Here is a 13479-nt window from a genome sequence, read left to right on the forward strand (position 1 = left end):
TGCTAGTGATCTTTTCAAAATCCAAGTGTTTAAGTATATAAAATCTTTAAATATTCACACATATTATTCATAATCATTTAGTATATAAAAGGATGTTTTTCTCATTTATTTTCATTCTTTTAATAAATATAAATATAGAACCAACAAAAAAAGTCAATAAATTTAATACAGTGCAATAGAAAAACTTGTAAATAATTTACTATTGAGAGGGAAATATATCTACTTTGTTACTATTTGCCAAAGAATAAATGTATTTCTATATTTGTGTGTTGATTATAAGTTTTAAAATAAAAAAAAATATATAGATTATCTTTGTCAGGGATATGTAATATTTTTAAATGTATGTATTTATTAGATTAATAAACCTTAATAAAAATTCACATAAATAAATCATTTTATTTGGAAAACTATAGGTATTATATTATCATAACAATGCAAAATGGAATAGTTCTAAACTTAAAACAACATAAACCGACCCAGAGAAGGAGAACCAGCGATCGGACTCTCAAACCTCAGAGGAAAGGTGGGGGAAGATGGGGGTGAGGGGAAGAGATCAACCAAAGGACTTGTGTGCATGCATGGGGGCCTAGCCAGTGGCCATGGACAACGGGGGTTGGGGGGGCATATCTAGAGAGGGGTTTGGGATGGGAATGGGGGAATAAGGACAATTATGTGAGACCATAATCAATAAATAAATAAATAAATAAAAGCCTGACATTTAGACATATAATAAATTTGAATGTTTCTTACCATGGCAAGAACCCTCAATCTCTTCATATCCTGTACTGCAGATGCACCTTCCAAGAGGAACCAGCCAATCTCCATCAGCTCCACAATAGAGTTTAGGAGTGTCTCGCTCTTCTGCACTCTTCACACAAGCGCCCCTCACTTCCACCAAAGAGGAAGAGTCAACCCTTGGGATGGTGTCAGGAAACATGGCCAAGTTACGCACGGTGAAGGGGCACTTTTTGTAGAACACACGGACCGATACCAGGGCGATGCAGGCCCCGATGTCTTGAAAAGCCAGATAAAATCCTTTCCTTTCAATAGGCCCCACCTCACGGATTTCAGTGTTGAGCTTGAGGATGCGATCACCCAAATCCATCTGGGTAAAGCTTTCATCAGCAGCAATTGTATCGATCTTCGTATACTGGCTTGGCTTGAATTTAATTCCATGGGACTCATCTGATTCCACATAATACAGATTAAATGTCTCTTTGCAAGTCCCCACGACCCATGGGATGCTGTTACAATCCCTCAGTGTGAACTTCATTTCCACATAAATTTTCTGAGCTGCATCTCGGGAGATCCAGTTTGTACGAAGCCAATTGTTTTGATTTGGTTCCATTACATTGCATACCTGGTATGTGTGAATGGGCCTGTTATGTTCATCCATTTCAGTAATGGCATCCCACTGCAAAAGATAATAATAATAAATGTTTATAAAACTACAGTGGTTAAGCAGAAATTATTGCTTTCCAAATTTTCTATATTTGCAAAAGAAAATGAATAAAAAGGATACAACTAAAGCTAGTCTAAGCAACTATACACCAATATTTTAACCATGACCTTTGGTTAGAAGTATGGGTTTTGGACATACCATTTGTCCTGGTGAATCTTAACTTTCTATATAATAGTTGCAAGACCAAGAATTTAAATTTAAATTCTGGTTTTCTAAAATGTAAAATGTACCTAATTTCACAGGGTTATTGTAAGGCATGAATTAATTAATATAGATAAATCACTTCAAATAGTTTCTGGTATACTATAACAATGTAAAATATCTGATCAAATAACTAGACCAATGACAAATGCACTCTGGTTTCCCATCTATCCTCATATCCAATTTGCCACTACCAATTGAGAATATTTACTATTATTCAATTAAATATTTACATGTTTATTTTAATAGGAGATAGATATAAGTCTTAGATTAATTCAAGAAATGTTTAACAGACAATGTTCTGGATCCTTGGAATACAGCAATTAACAAACTAAACAAAATGCCTTGCCTTTATGGATCTTACTTATAATGAGAAAAGACAATAAAAATAAAAATTGTAGCCCTGGTTGGTGTGGCTCAGTGGTTAAGAGCATCAGTTCCCTCCAGGACCCATGAGTTATGGGTTCCATTCCTGGTAAAGGGAACATATCTGGGTTGCCTGTTTGATTCACAGAGTGGTTGGGGCACCTGTGAGAGGCCACCAACTGGTGTTTCTCTCACATCATTGTTTCTCTCTCTCTCTCTCTCTCTCTCTCTCTCTCTCTCTCTCTCTCTCTCTCTCTCCCCTCCCCCCCCCCCCCTTTTCTCTCTCTCCAGCTCTCCTTCCTTTCCACTCTCTCTGGAAAATAATAGAAAAATATATCCTCCTATGAGCATTAACAAAAATAAAATTCTATGGGACTCATCTGAATCCACATAATACAGAATTTTTATAAAATATAAAAATATAAACATTAAAATTGTAAGTGAAGAATTTGCATAATACACTAGAAAGTACAATGGGAAAAATTAAGGGAGGAAGGTGCAGAAGAAGGTTGGGATTTTAAATAGGGTGTCCACAGTAGGTTTTACTGAGGAAGTGACATTTGACCAATGTCTCAAAGTTGAGAGTGAACCTTGAGAAAATAGCACAACTATCCTGAGGCAGTAATGTACAGGTATATTTTAGGAACACCATGAGTGGGTTCTAGAACCACACTAGGTAATTAGAAAAGAGAATCAGAAAATAGCAAAAAAAATTAAAAAAATAACAACCCTTTACAAGCTTTCTGAGCACTTTGGCTTTTATTCTGAGCTGGATCACTAAATATATTGCTTCTGCATTGTACGGAAAAGCATTTTCCCACCTATTTAAATAGAAGAACCTTATTTATCCTTTTTAAAAATTTTAATGAAAATCTTTAAGTACTTTGTAATTGTTATTGTCAGTATTTATGCATAGAATATTGCATGAGTCTATAATATAAATTTATATTGTAATTGCATTTTATTTCTATATAGTTGTAATTTTCTACAGAAAAACAATTCTGAGAACTTTATAGCCAGTTTGGAGAAACAGGCTATTCACCATAGTTTCTCATTTCTATTAAAGTTTAGTGGGAATTATAAACCATTTTTATAGTGAGTAGATATTCAATTTTCCTGATTTTATACTGTAGTGATTTATAATAAGATTGGTTAATGCATTCTGTTTGCAGTTTCTCATTTTAATTGGCTGTACAGAGTCATTTAATCAAGTCTGGTTGAGTGTCAATTATCATAGTTGCTAATAGAATGGCTACTTTCTTCAGTCTAAAAGTCTATTTTGAGACTAAGTACTTTTAATTATCTATCGTCAATTTCCACAAATAAAGTATTTACATTATCCACCAAGGAAACTTTAAAATATTTTGTATCTCAAGTTTTCATTTGTAAGTTGCTTGCTTGAAATTCAGAGTATTTTCCAGAAGTAACAGTAAGTTTGTGTGAAAAGACTTTTGTACACACACTGAGGAAACAAAAGAAAGCTAGGCAAATAGGGACAGAACCACAGGAAGAGAAATAAAACTGAAAACCCAGCTGGACGGACTTACGAGGACAACCTCGCTGGGAGGAAAGGACAGCACACACGGGAGACAAACTTTTAAATATATGGATGTTGCCAAGACAGGCAGCTTGCTGATAACCAATCACCAGGTACTAAGGTGTAAAAACCAATCGGAAGGATGTTGCTAAGCCTAAATTCTTTGAAAGGACCTATCAGGAACTAACAAGCATACATAAAAAAAGTGCATGCACTTCTGCTCTCTCTCACCCTCCCTGTGCTAGATCTTTGAGTTAATGGCAGGAGGTGCACTCCCCCTCGCATGGCTTATGGCCATGTGGGCCTCCACACATGGACTATTACACTTTAATTAGCTTGGATACTGAATTACTCCCCACTGTAACATGAAAAAGGAAGCTCTGGCGCTGTTTTGCTCCTGGAATCCCAGATGCACCTTTTCCAGGATTGGCTTCTCTCAATAAACTTCAGTTCCACTAATCATTTCTGCCCACGACCTCATTCTTCAATTTCATGAGACAACAAACTTGAACTCAAACAATCAACATTTCAGTTTTACACCCATGGTTTGTCAGGGTAATCCAATAATCTCACAGAGACTCACATAAAATTATCCATCTTAATACTTTTCATCCTAGCATATCATGGGCCTTAGTAAGTGTTCAAAGGATAGCAATGCTCATGAAATGAGGTGGTTCGGTAGGTTTGGCCCAGAGAGGGAGGGGACTTGGACCTTAAAGAATTATAAGATGCCGAAACAGGTTTGGCTCAGTGGATAGAGCATCGGCCTGCGGACTGAAAGGTCCCAGGTTCGATTCTGGACAAGGCATGTACCTTGGTTGTGGGCACATTCCCAGTGGGGGGAGTGCAGGAGGCAGCTGATCGATGTTTCTCTTTCATGGATGTTTCTAGCTCTCTATCCTTCCCACTTCCTCTCTGTAAAAAATTAATAAAATATATATTTTTTAAAAAGAATTATAAGATGCAGCCAAAACCGGTTTTCTCAGTGAAAGAGCATTGGCCTGAGGACTGAAAGGTCCCAGGTTGGATTCCGGTCTGGGGCATGTACCTTGGTTGCGGGCACACTCCCCAGTAGTGGGTGTGCATGAAGCAGCTTATCTATGATTGTCTCTCATTGATGTTTCTAACTCTCTATCCCTCTCTCTTCCTCTCTGTAAAAAAATCAATAAAATATATTTTTAAAAAGAATTGTAAGATTCAATAAGGTAGAGGGAGAAGAGTAAACAGAAATTAATGTATAACACTAACCTCTATGAATACACACTAGAGACCTTTTAGCCCTGTATAACATACATATATTCAGTGGGTAAAAGTTTTTATCCCTATTTAAAACAAACAAAGACATAATTTATTCTCTGCTGTGAAATACTTATATGTACACAAACATAGTAATTGTAGAAATCACATAATGAAAATATGTATCAAACCAGTCATTCATTCTGCTATTAAAGTGGTCAATTCAGTCAACTGCATGCATTTATATAATAGCAATAAACCCAAAATACTTTGACTCCTCAAGCTCATTAAAAAACAAACAAACATGTTTTATATGTAGGCATTAAAATACTACCCCAACCAGTTTGGCTCAGTGGATAGAGTGTCAGCCTGTGGACTAAAGAGTCTAATTCTGGTCAATGGCACATGCTAGGCTTGTGGGCTCAATCCCCAACAGGGGGCAATGTTCTCTCATCCTTGATGTTTCTATCTCTCCCTTTCCCATCTAAATATATAAAAATATATTTAAAAAATACCAATATATAAAAAATTACCAATATACCTAAAGTAGAAAAGAACACAGTAAGTTAAAAATAAATCATAAATGTTCTGCATAAAATATCTTGCAAACTATATCTCTTCTTATGGGCTGGATGATTAAAATAGAAAGCTTTTTCTGTCTCATGGTTATTTTATAAGCCCTTTCTTTGAATCAAGGAATAGATAGATGATTTACAAACTGATGGATGGAAACGTTTTCCTACTCAATGAAGAGTTTTTGTTAAGCAAAAATTAGTTGTATAACAAAAGTTTCTTTCTTTAAGAAACTTCAAGGAACCTTAGATGTAATGACTCCTAAGGACAAATATTTACATTGAATTTATATTTGTTAAAGCTTTTTCACAAATATTAACTCCTTTGATACTCATCAGTACAATTAAAGTAAGACAAATAATTTCTGTTTCACATACTATCTTAATAAAAGAGTAATGTGCAAATTAACCATCACTTCGCTACACCCACATGCCATGCCCACAAACCACACCCCCAGCCAATCAGGAGGAAAAAGGTGGCTGTGGCCACAGAAAGCAGGGGGGAGGCTTCGGTTTCCCAGGCAATGGAGGAAGCCAAGCTTTCCACACACCCTGACAGGCCCAGGCCTCTGCTTAAGGCTACAAAGTTCCAATTATACAAGATACATAAGTCCCAAGAAAAATGGCTGCCTCCACAGAGCAAGCAGGAGGCTTGGCTCCGCTCCAGGCTACAAAGTTTCAATTGTAGAAGATAAATAAACCCCAGATATCAGTGCCTCCACTTGGATCGCCAGAGGGCGTGGCTGGCCTGCAAACCACCACAGGTCCCTCGCCCAGGCCACCGGACACCCCAAGAGAACCCCCACCCTGATCCAGGACAGCCTTCATTGCAAACCAGCTGGCCCCCACCCGTGCACCAGGCCTCTATCCTATCTAATAAAAGAGTAATATGCAGATTGACCATCACTCCAACACACAAGATGGCTGCCCCCATGTAGATACAAGATGGCTACCACAAAATGGTGAGCAGGGAAGGGCAATTGGGAGGGACCCAGGCCTGCAGAGGAGGGCAGTTGAGGGGAACCAGGCCCTGCAGGGGAGGGAAGTTAGGGGCAAACAGGCTGGTAGGGGAGCAGTTTGGTATCCATTAGGCTGGTAGGGGAGTGGTTAGGGGGTGATCAGGCTGGCAGATAGAAGCAGTTAGGGGAAATCAGGAAGGCAGGCAGGCGAGCAGTTGGAAGCCAGCAGGCCTGAGGGAGACCTTACACCACCCACCCCCCATGCATGAATTTCATGCACTGGGTCTCTAGTTACTAATAAAAAACGTAACACACATATTTAAGAATTAAATTGTTTGGTGAGACATGGACTGATCAAGCCATCTAACTTAACTTTCTGTATTTTATAAGTTTCGTTGGCCTCAGACAGATTGCACCTTCCAGGAGTAGCAAATTCTTAGAGACAGCAAAGGGTTCTGGCATGGAGAATATCTTTCATATGTAAACCTTATTATGACTTTGTGTGCCCAAAAGGAATTTAGCTATTTGTCTACTTTACTTAGCTTGCTATGGAACTACATAAAACAAAACAATACAAAAACCTAACTGTGTGTAGGTGGAGATGGGTTTTAGAGAACCCTTAGGCATAAATGGATTAATTATTGTTCAGAGCCCTTTACATTTCCTATCACTTCTAACAAACATTTGCATTAATTGGGACTGCCCAAGAGATCCACTAGTGGAAAAATGTTCTTGGGGGCTGGCTATAAAGCATTAGGCTGTATTCACACACTTTCACAACTTCAGTCATGTGACAAGTGTTCTTTAGCGGGTAACCCCCCCCCCACAACTTAAGACAAAAAACACACACATAAATCATTTTCTAATGTGAAATATTTAGATTTATGTAAACATTGTAATTGAATAAATCATCACATCTATCATTAATGTTAATGATAGTGCTGTAAAAATAGTTGGTCAATTCTGTCAGCTTCTTGCTTTACATAATAGGAATCAAATTTGAAATATTCCAACTCTTACAGCTCATGTTGTTTATTTAACTTTTTAATATTTTAATATAAGATAAAAATAACTGTAAAGTAAAACTCAAATTATACATGTATTAAAAGATAAAATGAGGCAATCATTGGGGAATCAGATAGCCTTCCTTTTGAGGCAAAAGCGGAGGCAAGTTAGTCAAGAATCAGGACTATGGGACAGGGGAGGAAATAAAACTGGGGAAGCCAGCAAGGTGAAGGTACTAAGGCACCCTTTCGTGGAGAAGGAAGGTCACATGCAAGAGTATTGGGAAGACAGGTAGCATGCAGATAACCAATCATAAAATAGTGAGGCACACAAACCAATTCCAAGAATGCTGCTAAAGAAAAATCCTTTGAAAGGACCAATCAGAAGCTAACCTGTCTGCAGCATGACCAGAAAGCTCTGGACACTGGCCTGCTCCAGGAACCGCAGCTGCACCTTTTGTAGGATTAGCTTCTCCCAACAAACTACAGTTCTGCTAACCATTTTTTACCATGACTTCATTCTTCAGTTTCGTGAGAGAACTAACTTGGACTCAAAAACCCCATATTTTGGTTTCACTTTCTCAAAGAATGAAAGATGGTCTTTCTAATCAAATAGCCTTTCTAATCAAGAATATTCAGATATCTTTTCTGACAAGTTTACCAGGGTTCTAAAATATACCTCTAAAATTTATACCTTCTTACCTTTGAAAAATCTTTAGAATTCAAGGGGAATGTAAATACTTATTTTAAAAATCCATTATCCAGATATCATTGCTGACATGTACACATAAGAAACTATTTGACATTGAAACTGGCTCTCAGAACTGTTGGACACCGAAATTGGGACTCAAACGTTTTTTTGTTATTATATGTTTATTTCTAGTCTGCAGTTGCAAGATTTTTCAAAGAAAAGAAATGGGGTAAAAAAATAGTTATAGAGATAAAGAACCATTGAACACACTCAAACTATAGCAGGAAGGCAAGGGAGGTTGTGGGGGAGGGCTGTAAGAGATCAACTGAAGGACTTGTATCCATGCATATAGACATAACCAATGGATACAAGACACGGGGGCCGGGGGGGGGGGGGGGGCCGGGGGGGGGGAGGTGAAGGCATATGCAGGGGGAGGAGGCTGGGGGGAGGTCAAAGGGGGGGAAAAGGAGACATATGTACTACTATTTGTAATGCTTCAAACAATAAAAAATAAATTTAAAAAATTTAAAAGCATACAGTCTTTTTCTCAACATAGAAAGCTAATTATAACTTCAAATGGCAATGATAAATCTTGATTAACTTACTCACATTTGGGCCACAGCTAAAGAAAACATGTAGCGAAAGAAAATGGCAATTACCTTCATTCCTACATACTTCTATATCTCCAGAGAGAAAGGGGAGAGGAGGAAAAAATCATATCCTAAATACTTTAGCACCCGAAGCAGCTCTAAAGCTAGTCTGATTTAAAGGGGAAAAATAATTTACAATCAATGTTAAATATGTTGACATAGGGACTAGGGAAGGAAGTAACCTACTAACATTGAAGTATGAAACAACTATAGAAAAATACTTTGGTTTTTATCTTTATCTATGCTTCCTAAAGGCAGAAGTACTTATTTATATGTATGTGGAATTGCTTTCCTCTCTTTCCTTTTCTCTATCTAGCTTTTTAAAAAACTTAAAAAACCTGGGACAGAGCCTAAACCATCCTGAAGGGGGCAGCAGCAGAGGCCAGGAGCGCAGCCACACCAACACTCAGACTGGCCTGGGCCACCACCTTGGTCCCGCACTGTGAGTCCCTGACTAGCCCTAACTCCTGAGGGATGACTGCCACGCCCTTGTAGTGAGTGACACACTACCTCACCGAGGGTTCCAAGATGTCCATAGTGTCCACTCGCCAGAGAGACATCCAGTGCCGCACCTCCCTGCCCAGACTTCCAGATGCCGCATTCCGGCAATCTGCACTGTGAGTGCAAGCCACGAAGACCCTGTGCTCCACCCTGCCCAGGCCTCCAGGACTGAGATACTGGCGCAAACTGGAGCCATCCAGCACCATGTACAGGCTCCGTGACTGCGCTGACAGTGTGGGCTAGGGTTACCTGGGTCAGCATCCCACCCAGGCACAGGACCACACTACAAGTGTGCTGCCAGAGGGACCAAGCGTGCCACCATGCCCCAGGCACTGGGGTGGCACACTAAATTGCATGCAGAGAGCTCTGGGACCTCACATGGAGTCACATATCATAGAAAATGTGCTCGTGCCCCACTGAACCCGAGCATCTGCAGTGGACAACTCAGGGAACAGATCTGTATGGGAATGGAGTACAACTCAGAGAGCAGACAATAAAGGCATGGACTCATGGAAGACCCAGCTTCTGGGCTAAGGAGTCCTGTATCATTGGACTGCTAAGGGATTCAGCCTCTCAGAGCTCAAGCAGGTTGCCCAGGGCCAGAAATAGAAACAAATACAAGTAGCCGGGACCGGTTTGGCTCAGTGGATAGAGCGTCGGCTTGGGGACTGAAGGGTCCCAGGTTCGATTCCGGTCAAAGGCATGTACCTTGGTTGCGGGCACATCCCCGGGGTGGGGGGTGTGCAAGAGGCAGCTGATCGATGATTCTCTCTCATCGATGTTTCTAACTCTCTATCCCTCTCTCTTCCTCTCTGTGAAAAATCAATAAAATAAAATAAAAGAAAAGAAAAGAAACAAATACAAGTAGAGAGCAAATATGGGGATAAAGAGAAACAATCATCAAAGAAAAAAAGGAGGAATCACCAGAAGAGGAACTAAGTGAAATGGAGAAATCGGTCTACAAGAGAGCTATATCAGAACAAAGGACCCACATAGACTGAAAGTAAAGGGATGGAAAAAAATTTTTTCAGGCAAATGGAAATAGAAAAGAAAAAGGATGGGGTAGCAATACTTATATCTGACAAAACAGAACTCAAAGTGAAACCATAACAAGAGATAAGGAAGGCCATATAATAATACTAAAGGGAGCAATTCAACAAGAGGATATAATTCTGGTAAACATATATGCTCCCAATGCAAGAGCACTCAAATACATAAAAAAAAAAACTTCTAAATGATATCAAGGGAGAGATCAACAGCAATACAATCATAGTTGGAGACTTTAATACCACATTGACATCATTGAATAAATCTTCTAGACAAAAAAAACAAGGAAACAGCAATCCTAAATGACTCACTAGATCAGATGGAACTAAATGACATCTTCAGAACATTTTACCCCAAAGCTACAGAATATGCATTCTTCTTAACTGCACATGGGACATTTTTAAAGATAGACCACATATTAAGACATGGCTAAGTTTCTACAAATTTAAGTAGACTGAAATCATATCAAGTATCTTCTCAGATCACAATGGCATAAAATTAAAAATCAATTAAAAACAATAAAAAACAATCAAACACATGGAGGCTAAAAAGCATGCAATTAAACAATAAATGGGTTACCAAAGAGATTAAAGAAGCAATAAAAAACATCCTGGAAAAAATATCACGAAACACACAACAATTCAAAATCTATGGGACACAGTGAAAGCATTTCTGGGAAGGAAGTTCATAGTACTACAGCCTATTTTAAAAAGCAAGAAAAATTGGTAATAAGTTATCTAACCCAACAACTTACAGAATTAGGACCTAAATAGACACTTCTAGAAAGTGGGCATACCGAAGGCTAACAGGTATATGAAAAATGCTCTACGTTACCAATCATCTGAAAGGTTCAAATAAAAAAGAAAGTGAGGTATCATCTCACACCTGTCAGAATGGCTTTCATCAACAAGTCACAAGAGCTGATGATGAAAAGGGATGTGGGGAAAAGGGAACCCTCGTACACTTCTCGTGGGAATGCAGACTGGTACAGCCGCTATGGAGACAGTATGGAATTTCCTCAAAAAACCAAAAATGGAACTCCCATTTGACCCAGTAATCCCACTGCTAGGAATATATCCCAAGAAACTGGAAACACATATCAAAAAGAATATATACAGCCCTATGTTCATAGCAGCACAATTCACCATAGCTAAGATTTGGAAACAGCCTAAGAGCCCATCAACAGATGAATGGATTAAAAAACTGTGGTACACCTACTCAATAGAATACTATGCTGCTGTAAAAAATAAAAAAATAACTCCTGCCATTTGCAACAGCATGGATGGACCTGGAAAGCATTACGATAAGCAAAATGAGCCAGTCAGAGAAAGATAAATATCACATGATCTCACTCATTTGTGGAATATAATGAACAACATAAACTGATGAACAAAAACAGATCCAGAGACATAAAAGTATTTAAACAATAACAAAAACCCTGATAAACCACAGAAGAAAGACAGTAGAGGGTGAGAGGAGGGGTAGAGATAAACCAAAGGATTTGCAAGCATGCATATAAGTATAACCAATGGACACAGACAATAGGGTGGTGAAGGCCTGGGCAGGGGAGGGGGGGCTGGTTGGGAGAGGTCAATGGGAGAAAAAGGGGGACATATGTAAGAGTTTGAGCAACAGAGAATTAAAAACCAAAAATTAATAAAAATTTTAAAATCATGCATATTACTATGCCCTATAATAATAAAATTAGTTAAGTCTCAGATTTATTTCTGTGTTCATTGCAACAGATCCCAGCTATAATCTAAAAGTGAGATAAATAGGAAGTAAAATACTTTTTTGATTTATTTCTTCAAAATTGGGTTATGGTAAATAAAGGGAAATATGCAAAAATCCTATATAACAAAAGGCTAATATGCAAATTGATAAAACGGTGAAATTACCAGTCACTATCACATGCACTGATCACCAGGGGGAAGATGCTTAACGCAGGAGCTGCCCCATGGTACTCAGTGCACTCCCACAGGGGGAGCATGGCTCAGCCAGAAGCCGGGTTCTCGGCCAGAGAGTGCAGTGGCAGCAGGAGCCTAGTCCACCTCCATAACAGCACTAAGGGAGCAGGCCTAAGCCATCAGTTGAACATCCCCTGAGGGCTCCCTGACAGTGAGAGGGTGCTGGTCAGGCTGAGGGACCTTCCTGAGTGCATGAATCTCATGCACTGGGCCTCTCGTAGGCTATAACAAAAGATCATTTAAGAGAGAGAATCTAAAAGACCAAATGCTTTGTTAAATTAACTAGTTTACATTGGTATGTGCTTAATTAATAAATGAGATAACCTATTATTATTTAGATTTTCCCCCAAAGTAAAATATTCTCAATATTACAAGAAAACCAAGAAACAACAAAATCAAGTATCACATAAGTAATAATTCCTATTTAGGTTCCCTGTATAACTTGCTACCAAGTGTTGTTTTTAAAATTTATGTTTATTGTTGAATGTATTATGGATGCCCCCAAACTCCCTCCCTTCCACCCCACCCCAGTTTTGTTTTTACTTGCAAGTATTTTGTAGTATGTAGCAGTAACTAATTATTCCTCAACATAAACTAAATTTAAATAAGAAATGGAGTCAGGCAAGCAGGAAAAATCTTCAACTTCATCTTATGAATGAAAAAGTAAAATAGGATAGCTGAGAATAAAGAGAAGTCTTCATTAGGTAAAATGACACATATCTGATTTGTCCCAAACATTCTACTTCTTACCTTCCATAACCCAAATAAACTAAAGTTGTTGAGTACAAAACAGGAATCTCATTATGTAATGCTGTAATGGCTTAATTTTTAAATCATAAGCTTCTAATATTCTCTACCTAAGAATAGCTTGTTAAAGGGGCCTCCATATTATAATGTGAGGTTTTCCTCGGAACCACTTAAAATATTCACTTTGAGTGAATATACTGACACACATTTGGAAAATTAGTGCCTGAATTCTGCTGCCAGGCATGTGGTTAATAACATAAATCTGATTCTGCAGCAGAAAATTGAAGGTTCTACATTTAAATGATAACGAGTTTTGAAGGATAAAACAAGAAGCAAAATGCATCATGTTCACATACATTTCTATTCCACTTTGGGCAAACATAAAACTTTTTTATTAGCACTGCAATGCTTTATTTTTAAAAGAATGACTCAGTGACATGTCTGGAAGACAACTGCTAAGACTAAGCAAATTTTATAAATAAATTTATTACTTAAGGTACATTTGTCCTGGTAACAAAATCAAAATATTATAGAAGAGG

The 13479-nt window shown here is 38.3% G+C and overlaps 1 protein-coding gene across 1 annotated transcript in view; it reads right to left on the reverse strand.

Moving 5' to 3' along the window:
• The window catches only part of EPHA6 (EPH receptor A6), an 848112-nt gene that overhangs the window by 696737 nt on the left and 137896 nt on the right, over window positions 1-13479 (reverse strand). The window contains exon 3 of the mRNA XM_084875438.1: window positions 751-1414. Within this exon, the coding sequence (XP_084731564.1) occupies window positions 751-1414 (664 nt within the window). The remainder of the gene's footprint in view (window positions 1-750; window positions 1415-13479) is intronic.

This window comes from Pipistrellus hanaki, assembly GCF_964339955.1.
Source record: "Pipistrellus hanaki genome assembly, chromosome: 2".
Lineage (NCBI taxonomy): Eukaryota > Metazoa > Chordata > Mammalia > Chiroptera > Vespertilionidae > Pipistrellus > Pipistrellus hanaki.